At 36.9% G+C, this 17,712-nt stretch overlaps 6 protein-coding genes across 6 annotated transcripts; 3 read left to right on the forward strand and 3 right to left on the reverse strand.

Moving 5' to 3' along the window:
* Nucleotides 1-359: 359 nt before the first annotated feature.
* On the reverse strand, nucleotides 360-3,009 carry LOC104768777 (putative sugar phosphate/phosphate translocator At5g05820). The gene is made up of 4 exons (XM_010492825.2): nucleotides 2,139-3,009; nucleotides 1,524-1,627; nucleotides 1,203-1,431; nucleotides 360-952 (listed from the first exon to the last, which is right to left on the reverse strand). Exons 1-4 carry the CDS (start codon nucleotides 2,583-2,585, stop codon nucleotides 806-808), a joined length of 927 nt encoding a protein of 308 aa, XP_010491127.1. The 5' UTR covers nucleotides 2,586-3,009; the 3' UTR covers nucleotides 360-805.
* Nucleotides 3,010-4,676: 1,667 nt separating this feature from the next.
* On the forward strand, nucleotides 4,677-6,055 carry LOC104768778 (uncharacterized). Its single transcript, XM_010492827.3, has 2 exons — nucleotides 4,677-5,371; nucleotides 5,574-6,055. The coding sequence occupies exons 1-2, from the start codon at nucleotides 4,968-4,970 to the stop codon at nucleotides 5,815-5,817; spliced, it is 648 nt and encodes a 215-aa protein (XP_010491129.1). The 5' UTR covers nucleotides 4,677-4,967; the 3' UTR covers nucleotides 5,818-6,055.
* Nucleotides 6,047-9,111, reverse strand: LOC104768779 (uncharacterized). The gene is made up of 3 exons (XM_010492828.3): nucleotides 8,562-9,111; nucleotides 8,105-8,470; nucleotides 6,047-6,884 (listed from the first exon to the last, which is right to left on the reverse strand). Exons 1-3 carry the CDS (start codon nucleotides 8,880-8,882, stop codon nucleotides 6,246-6,248), a joined length of 1,326 nt encoding a protein of 441 aa, XP_010491130.1. The 5' UTR covers nucleotides 8,883-9,111; the 3' UTR covers nucleotides 6,047-6,245.
* Nucleotides 9,112-10,553: 1,442 nt separating this feature from the next.
* Nucleotides 10,554-12,803, reverse strand: LOC104768780 (plant intracellular Ras-group-related LRR protein 1). Its single transcript, XM_010492829.3, has 3 exons — nucleotides 11,918-12,803; nucleotides 11,514-11,680; nucleotides 10,554-11,431 (listed from the first exon to the last, which is right to left on the reverse strand). Exons 1-3 carry the CDS (start codon nucleotides 12,653-12,655, stop codon nucleotides 10,798-10,800), a joined length of 1,539 nt encoding a protein of 512 aa, XP_010491131.2. The 5' UTR covers nucleotides 12,656-12,803; the 3' UTR covers nucleotides 10,554-10,797.
* Nucleotides 12,804-13,689: 886 nt separating this feature from the next.
* LOC104768782 (UDP-glycosyltransferase 76C2) lies at nucleotides 13,690-15,648 on the forward strand. Its single transcript, XM_010492831.3, has 2 exons — nucleotides 13,690-14,354; nucleotides 14,698-15,648. The coding sequence occupies exons 1-2, from the start codon at nucleotides 13,871-13,873 to the stop codon at nucleotides 15,573-15,575; spliced, it is 1,362 nt and encodes a 453-aa protein (XP_010491133.2). The 5' UTR covers nucleotides 13,690-13,870; the 3' UTR covers nucleotides 15,576-15,648.
* LOC104768781 (UDP-glycosyltransferase 76C1-like) lies at nucleotides 14,989-17,450 on the forward strand. The gene is made up of 2 exons (XM_010492830.2): nucleotides 14,989-16,328; nucleotides 16,421-17,450. The coding sequence occupies exons 1-2, from the start codon at nucleotides 15,842-15,844 to the stop codon at nucleotides 17,305-17,307; spliced, it is 1,374 nt and encodes a 457-aa protein (XP_010491132.1). The 5' UTR covers nucleotides 14,989-15,841; the 3' UTR covers nucleotides 17,308-17,450.
* Nucleotides 17,451-17,712: the final 262 nt, after the last annotated feature.

The raw sequence follows: 17,712 nt of genomic DNA on the forward strand, positions 1-17,712 counted from the left end.
AGATCATGAAAGTGAGATATGCTGCGGTGAATTCGGATCTACAGCTTGATATGATAAATGGCTGCCTTTACCATATAAAGAAAATGAAGCGAGTGATTTGACAAGACAGGCTATATAGACAAAGACAAGACTGTGTCCTCTTCCGTAAAAAATAACTCCTTTGTCCCCTTCTCTCTTTTAGCTCTTTCTCCCCTGCAAACTGTTATCACTTCCGATTCTGATACTCTCTGCTCTGCCCACAACAGTTACTACACACAGCTTTATGATCTCAACAACTCAGAAACCTTGATATAGCATAACATTGAATTGAATTCTCACATAATGACATTACTAGAAAAAAGGGTTTAAAGAACAAAAAAGATTTGGAACTTTTTCTCTTTCCATTAATTAATCGGTGTTGTTGTAAATGTTTGACATAACCAAAACTAAAAATGTAAAAGAATCGAAGAAAACAAAAAAAGCTACTTCAACAAACAACCTACGAGAAAAGGCAAGACAATCCGAGAAAGATCAAAACCAAAAAAAGTTACTTATTCATAGAAAGTTCTCTAAATTCTTGCCTTTGTGTAAAATCAATCATCCTTGTGGTGCTTTGCTTCTCGTGTTTCTGCAAACAATATCCATGCTTTTGGCCCAACTTTTCATTTAGGACAAGAGTCAGTTATGCTGTGTAAGATTTTGGTAACAGCAAAAGAGACTACTTGTCTGTGTTTCCATATGGGAGAGAATATAAAACATATATATATATAGGGAGGAACAAGGAAGAAGAAGAAGAAGAAGATTGGTGTGTGTGTGTTTGGTGTTCTCATTTGCTTCGTTTCTTGGCTTCACTGTAGAGAATGACTCCACAGACGGTGAGGGAGTAACCCAGCATTCCTGTTACTGAAACCGGATTCTTAAAGATTAGAATAGAGACCACCACTGCTACTGCTCCTTTGGCGTTTCCTAGCACCTGTCACAGACCAATCAGAACAACGTTGTATGAGATTTACGTGAATTAGATCTTAAAATTCATTTTGAAACGTAAGGAAAACACAACCTTAAACATACACATAACAAACCAAAATTAACTGAACATCCAAGAAATATGACACTAACAGGATCAAGCTGATGACTGTTTCTCACTAGTTCTACACTTACTTGGACCGACTTTGTGCCAACTAAATACCAAGGATGTAAAAAGAAACTGGATTGTAAATTACCTGCAGAGTGAGGGCGCTAGTGTGTTTCGTGACTAAGAAATTTGTCAAGTTGACGAAATAGGCGAGCGCTGAATTGAATAGTAGATACCAAACGATCCTGAAATCATCTCTTGCAAGGGCGATTGTAATGCCGACAACATTTTTCTCCATGATAAGAGTAGCAGGCAGAAGGAACACGACAGCTATTGGAGCCATGTAAAGGAGGAGATTCATGGAGTTCAGCTTTTCCCTTCAATACAACAATTTAGAATCTTTTTAGCAACACTCTTTAGGATATTCAAACTATAGCTACATAGACCTTTTAACAATCACACTTCTTACCCTTCAGAAGAAAGTAAAATTCCTTGAAGCACTGATTTAAGTGCTCTCGCAGCTGTGGCTGCAATGCACATAAGGAATCCAAACAGGTGAAAGCTTGGCTCACCCTGAGACAACCAGAAATTAAGAAATGTCAAACAGAGAATAGCAAACACCTATCTAAACAAAAGGAAGCACTCAGAAAGAAGATATCAGAGGAAGCAAACACATCACACAGAGAAAGAACAAAATTTCCCCTAAACAAACATTATGAGCAACAAATGTTCATAAGATGAAGAGAGGATGAGTGAAACACAGAAATCAGCGAATCCAAGCATAAAACAATGCAAAAGAAACGTAATTCAACAATGTCAGAGCTTCTGTTCAAAGATAAGAGCTCGTATCATTGACCTAAAATGAAACTGAATCAGTATTAAGCTCATAATGATATCTAAGCTTCTTCCTCCAAAATTATAACTATGATGGCAACATATGAATTGAATCAACCAGAGCAATTCAAACTCTACTTCACGCTTCTACTTCACAACTATATCAATCTCTCTAAGAATCCATCATAATTCCATCAAAATGCAATACTTAAAAAAAAGGATTCAACTTGAAGAGTGTTAAGAGAATTACCCCACTAGCAATAACAACACCAGTGACAACAGGAACGAGAGTGAAGTAAGTCAACCAAGCCTCCCTCTTAAGTGTCATCAAGTAAGCAAACACAGCCGTGAAAAACGGCGTCGTAGCACCAATGGCTTGGTTAAACGAAACAGGGAGAAAACGAAGAGAGATGTTCCCAAAAACCACCGACACACAAAAAACGAGACTTAAAGCAGAGATCTTGAAGAACTGAACACGGGATCGAATGGTCTGCATAGGAACCATCTTCAACCAAGCAATGGCGACGTAGCTAAGCAAGGAACAAGCAGTCATGTGACACATGGTGAGAAAGATTGGGTATTTGAAACCGTAATTGCTGAGCAAGTACTTGTTCAGCAACAATACTCCAATGTTTGATGAGTACCATGACGTTACTAGCCCTATTGTGAAAAACCGACCATTCGTCGCCATCTTCATCTTCGATCTGAATGAGATTTCAAAATCTCAAAAAACCCTATTTGAGGATTTGGGGATTTTGGTGTGAATCGAATCTGGACGAAAAGTACAGAGATTTTTTTTTGTAACGCGTGATGATGATGATGACAATGTTTTATTCCATCGATCAGCTGAGAACTCTGGGTTTAGGTTAGAACTTAGAACACGTGAAGATGGCTGGAAACGAAGAACCCGGGTAAGAAAAAGTTGGGATTTTTATTTGGAGGAAGATGATGATGAAGAAGAAGCTGCAGAAAAAAAGGAGAGATCTTGCTTGGCTTAAAGCTGCAACATCTCTCACCTCTCTCTCTCTCTCTCTCTCTCTTCGTTCCAGTTTTTAAGTAAATTTTTCTTTATTTAACTTTTAATTAATCCTTTTTATTTCGGTTTCATATGGTTTTGGTGCGTTATGTTATGTATTGTTTTATAGTAATATAGTATATACAAAAATGTCAGTTTCTCTAATTTTTATTGACTTTATTTATTTATTTAGGGTTACTTGAGTTGATTTAAAGTGTGGAGGAGATATGTGTTGTAATGTTGTGACAATGAAGAAAAGGAGCCATGTTGACTTGTTTAGTAGTAATCACACTTTTGACAATGATTTACGTTTTGTGAATGAATCAAACTAGTACTACTAGTGCTATAATCATCCTTGGCATTTCCTTGGCTAAAAGCCTAAAACTCAAATAAAATATCTACTTCAGTTTTAAGCATATTTTAATTGACTAAATTGCTGAATCTTTTTTTAATTAATGAATCAAGGAAGCGTTTGGTTGGTTAATCGGTTAGATCATCCTCCAGTTTCTTCTATTATATCGGTCAAGCATCCATTTAATTAGTTAGGCTGTCGACGATTATAAACTACTAGTATTTTCTACGAATACAAAATGTATTTTCAGGAAAAAAAAAAAGAATCACCTAATTGTTAATTAGCAGAAGTTTGGCAGAAAATTATGTTCAACTTCAAAATAAATTTACTAAACCTTTTTGAGCAAGTGGGGGTGTTTTAAGTCTAGTGGTAAAAGACCAATCAAAGAAAGCTTTATTAGCGGTGTAGCAAAGGGGAATTATGGTATTAGTATAGTTAGATTAGAATCGAATGCATGAGTCTTTAAGTCAACACAATTTATAAAAATTGATAGTGTATTGGCAATCTAACTTGATTGTTACGATTATTCCTTGGTATCTCTTTTTATTGGGTTATTAGACTATAATCCCTTTTTGTGAGATTGGGCTATACTGGATCAAATTCTCTCTGTTGTTGTCTGGGAGACTAGTCTCTATGTCTAATGGTCATCCCCAAGATTTCCCAACGGTTAAATTTGCAATAAAGCCTAGACTTACATAACTTGTTAAATCCCTAAATGGCTACTTCTTCTCTACACTATACAGAACCAATTATAAATTGGTATATAAATTTATGTCGAATAATCTTAAATTAGCCATGAAGAAATTTACAAAATATATATTTTTTGTCTAGTTATACAGTATTGAAAGTTACTTAAATAACCCACAATAAAAACAGCTAAAATAATATTTAAGATTATAATATTCTTGATTCTGCCTTATATGGTTTGAAGCTGTTGTGTACTATGGAGTTTTATATATGCTCGGTTTGTCTTTTTTTTTGGGACCCAATTTTATTTCAATAAACTTTTTTTTTGGGTCAAATTATTTCAATAAAACTTCTATGATGACAAAAAAAAAATATCTTTTATCTAAGTTGCTTAGTTTTTTTTCCTTTCCTATATTGACAATCATCCAACGATATTGAATTATTCATTAGTTAAGTTAGGTGTATCTGTGTATATATATATATATACAGATATACTCTTTAATAATAATAATAAGATATAGGTTTTGAGTGGTGATACTAACAAAGTTTTACAATTTTTACAGTTATTTTTTACAGTTTTACGTTATTACCTAAAACCTTAGAGCTTCAGCTTACAGCTATTCTATACAATTTTGGCTACGTTACCAATCAGACCCATACTAATAAAAATGCAAAGTGACGGTAAGTCGGTAATGACGAGAAATAAATGAGAGGTGGGGGTCTGTCTCTTTAGCTTTGTTTGTTTAAATTAATGTTTTATATGAGATTCCCAGGTGAACCACAAGAGAGAGAGAAGAGTGTCTGAAATAGAATCTGACGACGATCACTTAACTCCAAATCTCAGTGGCATACTTGTAATTTTACTCTTAACGTTTCAACAAGAACTCTCTCTCTTTCCTTTTTCTTTTCTCTCTCTCTCTCTTTCTTTCAAGGAGCAGCTTCAGAGACTTGCTTGATGATCATCATCTCAAGTCTCATTTCGTAATTTACATGAGGATCCCTCACCTGGGTCTCTCTACGAAAAAATGGAATCTGTACAACAGCCACCACATCTCGAGACCCTTGTCTCTGTTCAAGTAATCCATAGTACCTCAAGTGGCTGTGATGATGATGGTAGCTCCAACGAAGACAGAGAGTCTCCTCGTAGAAGCTCCGTTGCGGTGGAGGTTAAAGAAGGAGAGATAGTAGTCAAGGATGAAGACAGGAGATCAAATGCGTCGGTGTGTTCGGTGGAAGTAGATCTGGAGCTTGGAGTATTGCCTGAGAAAGCCTTGCTATATGAGAGAGATTGTAGGATTTGTCACATGAGCTTTGATGCAGCTAATCTTGAATCTGGTGTTCCCATTGAGCTTGGTTGTTCTTGTAAAGCTGATCTCGCTGCTGCTCATAAGCACTGTGCTGAGACTTGGTTCAAGATCAAAGGAAACAAGTAAGTTAGTTAGTTACTTCCCACTATGAGTACATAAAAATCTAACCTTTAAGATAGTTTTACTTCCATAATCTTAGGAAAGTTTACTTTTTTAAGTGTTTTGGTTATTGTCACTTTTGACTTTCACTGTCTGTTTGATGAGTTCTGTTTTTTTTTTTTTTCTTTCAATGTAGTGAGATTCATGGTTTGGTTGTTTTTGCAGAATCTGTGAAGTATGTGGGTCGATTGCAGGTAATATTGTTGGAACTGTTGAGGTGGAGTCTGAGGAAAGTCTGAATGAAGCAAATGGTGTAGTAGTGAATCAAGCTTTGAGAACATCTGGTCCACGATTGGCTGAAGCTAGAAGCTTCTGGCAAGGACACCGGTTCTTGAATTTCCTTTTAGCTTGTATGGTCTTTGCCTTTGTCATCTCTTGGCTCTTCCACTTCAATGTCCCCTCTACATAGCTAGTAGAGATCTCTGGGAAAGGTAATTTTTATCTTGTACCAATGCCGTTTTCCCACTTTTAAGTATTATTGTAAGTTTAGAGAGGAAGACCAAGACCTAGAAGAGCGTATAATGCGATTGATTTGCGGGTTGTTGTTTGTGTCTTGAAAATGTAAATGTGTTTTGTGGTTGAGGATGATAATGTATATAGCTTCTAGTCATACTCTAAAGCTTAATGCAATTGCAGTCTTGTGAAAAGTCTCTTCTCTTATCTCATTGTGAAAATTCTGATCACTTGCATTGCATTTTGCATCCCAAGAGTTCAGTGATTTACAGAGGAACCCCAAAAATGACAAAAATAGAAAAATATATATCCTCTGTTTCGATGTTGCAATAGATTAAGTTATGTACAAGAACCGAAACTTGGAGGGTGGGGTGGCCATGCTTCTTATGTCTCTTCAGTGACCTCTGATTCATGTTCCTCTTCTTCGACAATTGCTAGGATCTTAGAGGAACTAATCCTCAAAGAAGCGCTACGAATCTTCATAGGCAGCTTCTCATTATTAGCAGCTAAACCACATTCGATTTCATCTTCTTCGTCGTCATCATCTTTCTTGAGATCAGAAGGCGGTAAGAAACAATCCATAGACAAACCCTTGATGTTAAAATCCATTTCCTCAATCTCCCAAGTCTCTTCCATCCGAGTCCTCGAGTGATTATCTGAATTCTCACCAAACCGAAACAGAGAAACAGAGCTTTTACCAGCGTGTGCTACTTGGATACCGTCAATGATCCTGTAATCTTGGATGAGTGACTCCATTGTTGTCTCCCAGAAGATGCTGTTATCGTCTTCAGCTTTGATTCTTAGAAGGTGAGAGTCTTCAAGTTGGATCAGAAGACCTGTTCTCTGGCTGAAACATCCCCACACAGTGTGACGTATGATCTCTACATTGCTGCTGCTTCTCGCCTTGAGTGCTGATGGCTCTGCGTCTAGTTTGAGTATGAAACAGTCTTCGTCATTTATCTTCTTCTCCCCCATGCATACCGATCTTGCGAATAGATTAGCCGTTGATTTTGGATCAAGACCCTGTTTTTGATTGTTTCAGAGATTTATGTCAGTATATTTTTCTTTGATTCCATAATAAGTAAAAAAAAAAAAAACACTTGAAAGTTGAAACAAGTCAAACGATAAGTAACTTTTGTCCAAAGCAAACAAACGCTATTGTTTTGGTGACATCAGAAGATGTTATGTTGTAAATAAGTAACTAACTAAACCCTATACTTGGTAATGGGAACAAAAGTCTACTTTGTTAACAAAGAATATCTATATTTGGAGATAGTCTCTATTTACTTATAATATCTTGATGGTTGTTGTTAGTGGTGGACCATAGATAGATGGTTCCAACAACCTTGGTAATTTAACTTGTATGCATTTTCTCAGTTCCATGAGACACGTCACACTTTATGGTTAGTATCAAAAGTCATAAATAATTTACATTGTAAAATATGTGTGTATGGTTTTCTTGTGTATCAAACATTATACGATGACCACACACAAAAGATGATCAATACTGTCATTTGACAAAGTTGAAGGTAGGTTAGCTAGACAGATCCTTTTTAGAAACAAATGAAAAAAAAAAAAAAAAAAAAAAAAGAAGAAGAAGAGGAAATTTGATGATTGAAAGATCTTTTTGCCAACAATCAAGGAAAAAGTAAACTTTAACAACTACTAACCAAGAATCATAAAAATCAGGATGGAATATAAGAAGATTGTATCATCGAACTCCAAGTGGAAAAACTCTTTCAGTATCATCATAATGATCAGTGGATGCATATGCTTTATGAGACATAAAGGATCTTTGTCTTTTTCATGAATCAAGTATAGACTAGAAATGTAGCATAACCACAAGAAAAATATCCACATCAATTATTTTCCAAATAATATTATTTCCGGTAACAAATAAAAAAAACCCCCTAGATTTTCACAGAAACATAAGAAAAGAATAAAAACCCAAAAATATAGAACATAAAAATGGATATAGTCTACTTAATAAAAAAAAAAAAATCATAATTCAATTGTTTATTCCAATTCCATCATAGCAAAATTTCTTGCTATAGTGTTTCAATATTTTGGTTATTATACCATCCATAGTTTTTCTTTTTGCAAATAAGACGTTTGGCTATGTATTGCATACTGTATTATTTAGAAAAATGTCATTGTTTTCACTTAAAAACTATGATTTCTTAAAAAGTAATAACGAAATGATTAATAAACTACAGAAAAAAACAAAAATGGGGATTGATTACCTGGAGGAAACGTCGCAATGGTCTAGGAGGACCACGAGAGGCATGAGAAGGATGCCAAGGAGTTTGTCTCCAAGCGACTTTGGCGTCACTACCGGCACTGATTTTGCAGCCTGAGACGACTAGCTCAAGACACCATAACTCTATTCCCTTCTGCCACAACACAAAGCCTCCCACTTCTCCTCCTCCGCTCTTTATACTCCTTGCCTTCACCATTTTGCTGTTCAAGCTTCCTTCTCCTGTGCAAAACTCTGATGCCGTCATCCTCACTTTTCCCATCGCGTACATGCTCTCTACCGCGTTTAACGCACGATCGCCTCCTACCGCCGCTATGTATTGCTTCACTATGTATTGTGCCATCGACATCTCCTACATATTTCCAATACAAAAAAATGAATGCGATTAATAAAAAAAAATACCTAATAGCAAAAGCAAATGCAACTTGATAGAAGTCACTTACGAGAGGTTGATCTTTGATGTCTTTGTGGATGGGGTTCTCGTAATCGTTATGGTGGTCAGGCTGAACGGGGAGAGGGATCAAAGGAGCTCCAACGACTCCAAGAAGGAGCTGGATCTCTGCGTTACGACCACCAAAGAGTCTTGTCATGTTTGTGGCTGTCGCGGTTCCGGTTGCGGTCGCGGTAGGTTTTGACCAGTAAGACTTCATTTGGTTCCATCCTGGTTTTGTCTTGGACGCAGCAAACAACTCCTCAGGCATTGGAACCTCGAGGACGGTTTCTAACCCGTCTTCGAGGTTGTAATTTGGACATAGTTTCCTCATATTAGCTCCAACAACAAAAAAAGGAAGAAACTGATAGGAGGAAAGTTGAGTGAAGAGAAAGAGAGAGAGAGACTAATCTGTGCAAAAATTTGGATATGATGAAAACTTAAAAGAGATTGAAATCAAGAAAGAAAAATTCGTCGTTGTCACCAACCGACCGGAACGTGGGGAGGCCTTTTGTTTTGTCGTGTCTGCACGCTCTCTCACTCTGCTTACGTCTTGTTTATGTATTTACACAAGACATGGGATCAAGATATATATATTTTGCTAAGTGCTGCAATATCTATTTTTTCGTTTTTAGTTCATAATAGCAATCTTTTTAATTGCTAACAAATTTATCAACCTCTAACCGAATCGAATACGACTTAACTATCATATTTTATTTTATTTTATATGTTGGACCTAATAATCGTGCAACAAATTCATTAGAAGTAGAGTATTGACCTGATTAATAGTACTATCATTGTAGAAAGATTAGCAGCCATTAACTACGATAGTTTCTAACAAGAATGTTTTTTCTTTGTACATGGTCTTTAAAGATCGGAACATTAGATTTTAGATTCAATAATAGCTTTACCACATGATTATGAACTGAACAAAATAATATATATCGGTTTTTGACAGTTTCGTGACATCCATTTCCTAAAATCGTAATCAAATTTCCCATATTATAAAATCTATAAATAGTAGTATTAATAAGTTTTTTACCTTTGAAAATAGTATTGATAAAAGTAATACACGAGTGCACATCTTAGTTTATACTTGTCTATCTTGACTCTTGATTATCAATTAGTGGCATGTAGAGCGGGGAGTCGTTATATGTGAACCAAATTTATTTTTATGACTAAAAATACTAAACAAGAACATTCTGGTATAAATGTACATCTCCCAATTCTATGAAATAAATATTTTCATCTTAATTATTACGGGACCCAGATATGAGATATTAATAAAGGCACTATAACTAAAATATCACTACCAAAATCGATGGTTAAAATCAGCTATCATATTAATTGTAAGACTATCGTTTACTACAAGTGTACAAGCCTAAAAGCAGGGAATTGGTTGTATATTGTATATGGTTTACAAAATCTTTATATGGACTTGCAAAAATTATTTTCATAGATCTTTTCTATACAATATTGTCTTTTGTATTTTTGTTAAAAAAAATTGTATTTTTGTAAAGAAAAACTATGTGTATTGCACGTTCATCTGAAGCAGTATTAATATGATTTATGCGTTTATGTTGTTTTTCCTTTTTTCTTTTCGGAATATAAATTCGAATACTATTGATGTTGTTGTCTACGACTATACAATATGCATTTTATTGCACCGTATATCATATCTATTTTAATTTTATATTTGATTGTACTGTTGAGGAGTTTAATATTAAAATTTTATTGCATCCGTCGTTTTCGAACCCTTCAAACCCTAAACAAAAACTTTCTTTGTAATTTTGATTCTCTCGCAGTCATATAGAAAAACAATACATGGTGATCGTAAAATAATAGTACATGTTTTGAATTATTATTTTAAACACCATATTCAAATATATTTTTCTAAAGATAACCACGAAATATTTCAAATCCTCTCTTAATTCTTACAATTTTTATATATCAGTTGTAAATTACAACTTGTAATGAACATATTCATCGCTCAAAAGTGAAAAAAAAAAAAAAAAAACTGTTTACCATTTTAGAAGAAGAAAATATAGTAAACAAATAAATGAAATGTTATATAAAAATATAAAGAATAATAACATTAAAAATCAGAAACAAACTAAAGAGCAAAATCTATATACCAAAACAGTGCAGCAGGGGAAGAAGGACAATTCAAAAACTGAAGTGGAGCTTCTTGGAAACTGTTTCTTCAGACATCAACAAGAAAATGTTAAATGAAACCTCAAAGCCACAATTCACAGCTGCTGGTTAAGGTAAGGATCTTTAGGCGAAGTCGAGCCAAGATAGTCCGAAACCTCAGTAACATACGTTTTCAGCTTTGAGGTGGTACGGGTGAGCCAATCCGCGTTTGTCTGATCCATCTCATCCTTCAGATTGGCCATCTTCTCTTCCTCTTCCAACATACTGACCCATCTCTTACCCATATACATTTTAACCGCATCCACGCCTTGTTTCACCACTTCCTGAGGCGGGACCACGAGCGGGTTTTGGTCCAAGTTCAGTTTGGTCAGGTTCACAAGCGTGCCAAAAGCGTCTGGAAGAGAATGGATTTGGTTGTTATTCAAGTCGAGTTCTTGAAGGCTTATGAGGTCGCCGAATGAAGCAGGGAGATCTTGGAGATCGCTGAAGTTACTGCTCAGGTTAAGGTACTCAAGATTTGTAAGCATCCCGAAAGAACTTGGAAGACCATTGAGTTCATTAAAGTGGGCATCAAGGTAACGCAAGGATCTCATTTCGCCAATAGAAGTTGGTATGGATCTGATTTTGTTGAGATGGATCAAGAGCTTCTCTAGCTTCACTAGCTCGAATCCAATGTTTGTTGGTAAGTAGGTAAGATTGTTGTAGCTTGCGTCCAAAACAACCAACGACCTGAAAAATTTGACAACAGAAGTAAAGAAAGAAACAGAGACCTTAATAAAAAAAACAGAGGAAAAATAATCAAAACACTCACCCACAATGGCAGATGGAATCAGGTAAAGTTGTGAGTTTGTTACAAGAGACATTCAAAATCTTCAATTTAGACAATAAGCCGATTGAGTCAGGTAATGTCTCTAGAAAATTCGTGGAAACATCGAGTTCAAGAAGGTTTTGCAACCCGGCTATCGAATCAGGAATGGCCTGTCACAAACATAATAACATTTTGATCAAGACAAGCATCATACATACAAGACAAGCATCATACCCACAAGAACAGATCCAGTTCCACTACTTAATCTAGACATAGCATAAGACTTTACACTGAAGACTAATAAATCCAGGGCAAAGTTTACATCTTTGACACATAACAATATCAAGAATTCTAATAGATATGATCAAAGATTAAGAATTTGACTTTTTGGGGATTTAGAAACTAACCACAAGCTGATTGTTATAGAGATTAAGAACAAGGAGACCTTGAATCTTTCCAAATGCTTCAGGGAGCAGTTTCAGTTTCCGACCTGACAAATCAACTCGGTCTAATGGAGTCTCAGAAGCAGCTTGTTGCAATATACTCACAACCTCTTCATTGACTTCAACCTCCGCAGCTTCCTCCTCAGCAACCGCCGCAGCATTCTTCTCCGCAGACTCGTAGATCCTCACGAGCCTCTCCTCAGCTTCTTTCAAAAGCTTCTCGTAAGATTCATGAAGCTCGTTAAGCTTCAAGATCGAGCTATACCAAGTCTTCTCTACTTCCACAGCTTCTCTCCTCTTCTGTTCCTTCTCCACCACGTCACTATCTTTCGGGGAGAGAGCGATCTCCTCGAAAGATTCGGACAAAGAAGCGTCGATCTCAACGAGCCTTGCACGAGCTTTGTCGACGGTTTCGTGATCTGGTCTAGGTCCTAGGGTTCGAAGAACGGATCGGGTCTGAGAGACGTCGGCTATAGCGTTAGTCATGGAGGCAAGAACATCGGGATGAGCCAAGTGAGGCATCTGAGTCACGATCTCGATGGAGTGGCTTGAAGATGATGATGATGAAGGATCGGATTTGGAGGAGGAAGCTGACGAGGATGATCGGTCGACATCGGGAGAGGATTTTGCGGTGAGGGAAGGGAGATGATCGAGTACGTAAGAGAGAACAGGGAAATTCTTATGGTTGAGCTCCGTTGCCATTGTTGAGAGAGAGCTTGAGGGATGTGACAATGACAATATTGGGAAAACTGTGGCAGAAGACGAAGACGAAGAATAAGTGATTGTATTATTTTATCTCTTTGTCTCTCGTTTCTCTCCGAACTATTTGCATCTCTCAATTGCCAAGTCAAAGATCATAATTACACGTGGGTTTGTAATTTATTCACAAGAACAAGTGTCAATGTTTTATTTTGACGACAAAAATAAAATAAATAATAGCAGTTTCACGTAAAAAGTAATTATTATCTTTTCATTCTATATCAAAACCTAATTTGATTGATGCAAAATGCAAATAAATCCATAGAAATAAAGGAAATTACATTTGTTTGAAATTGCGAAAAAATCGGTAAAGACGTGATGTGAAGACAAATTATCCAACAATAGCATATAAATCGGTGAGAGTGAGACCCAATATTTGGTGACAAAATGGTTTTATGGGCTTCAAGGATCTTTGGAAAAAACTACTCATATTAATTTTTTGGAAAAAAAAAACTATTGTTATTGCTATTGGGTCGCCTAAAATGTTTCCCATATGATCGAAAAGGTGGTTCTAAGCATCAGCCGGAGAGTCCGAGACATGTGAGGAGCATTGTGCTGTTGTTGTTGTTCATGTTGATGATGGTTTAGGTACCTCCATGCATTAAAAATCTCCATCTTTCTTCTTCCTTGTGGTTCTCACTACTAATAATATCCCACGCCACATTTCTTTTATTTTCTAAGATTAAAAAGGTATAAATCAACCATTTAGCTAAAAATAATTAGTACTAGTATACAATACTTTTGTAATCTCAACTACAAAAATGATTCATGATGATGATGACCACGATGTTTAGACCTACCTAAACACTTGTTTAATTTCGACGTTATCTTCAACTTAAAAACGTATTTTACTTAAAAATCCAACTTTAAAGTAAACACTTTCTGATAAAAGTAATAAATATAAAATTAAAAACTCAATATCTCTGATAGTGACCCGACGAAGAGTATTAAAAATTGAAATCGTCAACAAAACCGGTGGAAAGTTGAATGGGTCTCTAAAACCAAACAAACACACATAGCAATAAAAGCTTTGTCTCCATTATAGATTCTCCATATCTGAGAATAAACAAACTATTGGATAAACCGATAAAGTACATAAAACTTCCATCTTTATTCTTCACAACACCCAAAAAAAAAGAAAAAGAAAAAACAGTTTCAATGGAGGAGGAGAAGAAGAGAAATGGTCTACGAGTGATTCTCTTCCCTCTTCCATTACAAGGATGCATAAACCCTATGCTTCAACTCGCCAACATCCTTCACTCGAGAGGCTTCTCAATCACTGTGATCCACACGCGCTTCAACGCGCCTAAAGCGTCGAGCCATCCACTCTTCACTTTCTTGCAGATTCAAGATGGCTTGTCTGAAGCTCAGATTAAAGATTCGAATGTTATGGCTCTGCTCGCGCAAATCAACCTTAACGCCGAGTCTCCGTTTCGTGATTGCTTGAACAAGGTCTTGCTTGAATCTAAATCATCGGAGAAGGTTAGTTGTTTGATCGATGACTGTGGATGGCTCTTCACGCAAACTGTTTCAGAGAGTTTGAATCTTCCGAGGATGGTTCTTTGTACTTTTAAAGCCACTTTCTTCAATGCTTATCCAACTCTTCCACTTATCCGAACCAAAGGCTATCTTCCAGTTTCAGGTAATTTATTCCTCAAATCCTTATTTTTCTTTAGGGTCAATTTGCTATTTAGTAAAAAAGGTAAATAAATTGTGTAGAAAAAAAATTTAAAATATAAAAATGCTTACTTGGACTAAAATGCTTAGTTTACTTTAGCTTTATGTCATCCAATGAAAAATGAGGAAAAAGTAAAAAAAAAAAAAAACGTGCATTTATTTACGACCATAATTATGTTTTTTTTTTTTAACGTGTTATCGAATAAATATGACGTAGCATTGCATGTCAAGAAAATAACATACTATATAGTTAATGTGGTTATGAAAATTATAAGACGGTTTTGAGCCTTTTTTTTTTGTGTCTTAAGATTCGGAAGCAGAGGACTCTGTTATTGAGTTCCCGCCGCTTCAAAAGAGAGATATTTCAAAGGTTTTTGGGAAATTCGGAGAGAAACTGGATCCGTTCTTACATGGTGTGGTCGAAACAACTATGAGATCTTCAGGGATCATATACATGTCCTGCGAGGAGCTTGAGAAAGATTCGTTGACTCTATCTAACGAGATTTTTAAAGTTCCGGTCTTTGCGATTGGTCCGTTTCACAGCTACTTCTCTGCTTCGTCAAGCAGCTTGTTCAGACAAGACGAGACTTGTGTTCCTTGGTTAGATAATCAAGAGGATAAGTCCGTGATCTACGTGAGTCTAGGAAGCGTTGTGAACATTACGGAAACAGAGTTCTTGGAGATTGCTTGCGGTTTAAGCAATAGCGATCAGCCTTTCTTGTGGGTGGTACGACCTGGTTTAGTACTCGGCGCCAAGTGGATCGAACCTCTCTCTGAAGGGCTCATGAGAAGCCTTGAAGAGAAAGGGAAAATTGTGAAATGGGCACCACAACAGGAGGTTCTAGCGCATCGAGCTATTGGAGGGTTTTTAACACACAATGGTTGGAACTCGACGCTAGAGAGTATATGTGAAGGGGTTCCTATGATCTGCTTACCTGGAGGTTGGGATCAAATGCTGAATTCAAGATTTGTGAGCGATGTTTGGAAGGTCGGAATTCACTTGGAAGGTCGGATTGACAAAAAGGAGATTGAGAAGGCTGTGAGGATGTTAATGGTGGATAGTGAAGGAGACAAGATTCGTGAGAGGATGAAGGTTTTGAAAGACGAGGTTGCAAGATCGGTTATACATGGAGGCTCATCTTTTCGATCTATTGAGACTTTGCTTAATCATTTACTATTGTTGTAAGTTGGAAATATTTCCTAAAAGATACCTCAACGTTTCTATTATATGCAAAAATAAAATGTTGTCTAAAGTAAAATCTAAAATTCAAAATAACTATTTTGTCTAATATTTCAATATATTATGTCACAGTCATGTACACTTGTCACTTATTATGTATTTGGTAGTGTGTAGGCCAGTGGCTGTCTTATTGACTTATTATTGTATAGTCTCTCTATTCTCCAAATCAAATTGTAGAGAGAGAGGAAGAACGAACGAACAAAGAATCTTGAATGGAGAAGAGAAACGAGGGACGTGTGATTCTGTTTCCTCTACCGTTACAGGGTTGTATAAACCCTATGCTTCAGCTAGCAAAGATCTTTTTCACAAAAGGCTTCTCAATCACCATCATCCACACGCGCTTCAACGCGCCGAAATCTTCAGACCATTCTCTCTTCACTTTCTTACAGATCCCCGACGGCTTGTCCGAGACAGAGACCCAATCTCGTGATGTATTGCTTCAGCTCACGCTTCTCAACAACAACTGCGAGAATCCGTTTCGTGAGTGTTTGGCTAAACTCATAAAACCTAGTTCAGGTTCAGGAACAGAGGAGAGGATAATAAGCTGTTTGATCGATGATTCCGGGTGGGTTTTCACACAATCCGTGGCTGAGAGTTTCAATCTTCCGAGATTTGTCCTCTGTGCTTATAAATTCTCATTCTTTCTTGGACACTTGCTTGTTCCTCAGCTTCGCTGTGAAGGGTTTCTTCCAGTACTAGGTACGGCTTCGAGACTCTGTTTTAAAGAGATTTGACCAATCAGTCAAAGACTCTGTTTGTGTTTCTTGAACTTTTTAGTATGTTTGTTTCAGAGTCCGAAGCAGAGGAGCTAGTTCCGGTGTTTCCACCGCTTCGAAAGAAGGATCTTTCGCGAATAATGGGAACCAACGCTCAGAGTGAGCCTCTCGATGCTTACTTGCATAAGATACTCGAAGCGACTAAGCCAGCTTCAGGAATCATAGTCTTGTCCTGCGAAGAGCTTGACCAAGAATCACTTGCTGAGTCCCACAAAGTCTTCACCTTTCCGATATTCCCCATTGGCCCTTTTCACATCCATGATGTCCCAGCTTCCTCTAGTAGTTTGTTCGAACCAGACCAGAGCTGTGTTCCATGGTTAGATAAGAAAGAAACGAGTTCAGTAATCTACGTGAGCTTAGGGAGCATTGCGAGTCTCAGCGAGTCTGACTTCTTGGAGATTGCTTGCGGACTTGGAAACACTAACCAATCCTTCCTGTGGGTTGTCCGGCCTGGTTCAGTCCGTGGCAGAGATTGGATCGAGTCGTTACCTTCAGGGTTCATGGAAAGTCTCGAGAGTAAAGGAAAGATAGTGAGATGGGCGCCACAGCTAGATGTTCTTGCGCATAGAGCCACGGGTGGGTTTTTGACTCATAATGGATGGAACTCGACGCTAGAGAGTATATGCGAAGGAGTTCCTATGATCTGTTTGCCTTTTGTATGGGACCAAATGCTAAACGCAAGATGCATAAGCGAAGTTTGGAGGATCGGGATTCACTTGGAAGGCCGGATAGAGAAAAGAGAAATCGAGAGAGCTGTGACAAGGCTAATGGTTGAGTCTGAAGGAGATGAGATTCGAGGTAGAATCAAAGTGTTGCGAGATGAAGTAAGAAGATCAGTTAAACACGGAGGCTCGTCATCTCGATCTTTAGATGAGTTGGTTGATCGTATATTATCATGCTAGCTTTTGAATTTCTTGTGAATTTTCTAATAAAAATACACTTTAGTTTGTATTTGCCGCTTTTGCAAGTTGTCGTGTATCACGTGTTTGCATCGCTAATTGTATCTTATGCGCTTTGTTTAGTTGTAAAGCTAAGTATTTTGTCACCTCCCGAGAGTGAAAACAAATCTGATACTCCCTCCGTTTCACAAAGAGTGTCATTTGAAAGAATTTTTTTTGTTTCACAAAGAGTGTCATTTTACATTTCCAATGAGTGTTTTAATGCTAAATTTTCCTTTTTACCCCTAAATCCAAAGCTATTTTTATTGAATTTAAATCATTAACTACTTATTAAATAGAGGTAAACAGATATAATTCTAACTTTTCTTAATTTGTGTGAAATGTGTCAGAATGACACTCTTTGTGAAA

This window comes from Camelina sativa, chromosome 20 (assembly GCF_030686135.1).
Source record: "Camelina sativa cultivar CO46 ecotype springtype chromosome 20, ASM3068613v1".
NCBI lineage: Eukaryota > Viridiplantae > Streptophyta > Magnoliopsida > Brassicales > Brassicaceae > Camelina > Camelina sativa.

Bases quoted from the DNA above. Each gene is read 5' to 3' on its own strand.
- LOC104768777 (XM_010492825.2), bottom strand. From the start codon at position 2,585: ATGAAGATGGCGACGAATGGTCGGTTTTTCACAATAGGGCTAGTAACG. The intron at 1,628-2,138 runs GTAATTCTCTTA...TGGTTGTCTCAG, and splicing joins GTGTTGTTATTGCTAGTGGG to GGTGAGCCAAGCTTTCACCT. The intron at 953-1,202 runs GTAATTTACAAT...GGTCTGTGACAG, and splicing joins CTAGCGCCCTCACTCTGCAG to GTGCTAGGAAACGCCAAAGG.
- LOC104768778 (XM_010492827.3), top strand. From the start codon at position 4,968: ATGGAATCTGTACAACAGCCACCACATCTCGAGACCCTTGTCTCTGTT. The intron at 5,372-5,573 runs GTAAGTTAGTTA...TTGTTTTTGCAG, and splicing joins TTCAAGATCAAAGGAAACAA to AATCTGTGAAGTATGTGGGT.
- LOC104768779 (XM_010492828.3), bottom strand. From the start codon at position 8,882: ATGAGGAAACTATGTCCAAATTACAACCTCGAAGACGGGTTAGAAACC. The intron at 8,471-8,561 runs GTAAGTGACTTC...GGAAATATGTAG, and splicing joins ACATCAAAGATCAACCTCTC to GAGATGTCGATGGCACAATA. The intron at 6,885-8,104 runs GTAATCAATCCC...AATCAAAAACAG, and splicing joins CATTGCGACGTTTCCTCCAG to GGTCTTGATCCAAAATCAAC.
- LOC104768780 (XM_010492829.3), bottom strand. From the start codon at position 12,655: ATGGCAACGGAGCTCAACCATAAGAATTTCCCTGTTCTCTCTTACGTA. The intron at 11,681-11,917 runs GTTAGTTTCTAA...TGTTTGTGACAG, and splicing joins TCTATAACAATCAGCTTGTG to GCCATTCCTGATTCGATAGC. The intron at 11,432-11,513 runs GTGAGTGTTTTG...CAAATTTTTCAG, and splicing joins GATTCCATCTGCCATTGTGG to GTCGTTGGTTGTTTTGGACG.
- LOC104768782 (XM_010492831.3), top strand. From the start codon at position 13,871: ATGGAGGAGGAGAAGAAGAGAAATGGTCTACGAGTGATTCTCTTCCCT. The intron at 14,355-14,697 runs GTAATTTATTCC...TTGTGTCTTAAG, and splicing joins AGGCTATCTTCCAGTTTCAG to ATTCGGAAGCAGAGGACTCT.
- LOC104768781 (XM_010492830.2), top strand. From the start codon at position 15,842: ATGGAGAAGAGAAACGAGGGACGTGTGATTCTGTTTCCTCTACCGTTA. The intron at 16,329-16,420 runs GTACGGCTTCGA...TGTTTGTTTCAG, and splicing joins AGGGTTTCTTCCAGTACTAG to AGTCCGAAGCAGAGGAGCTA.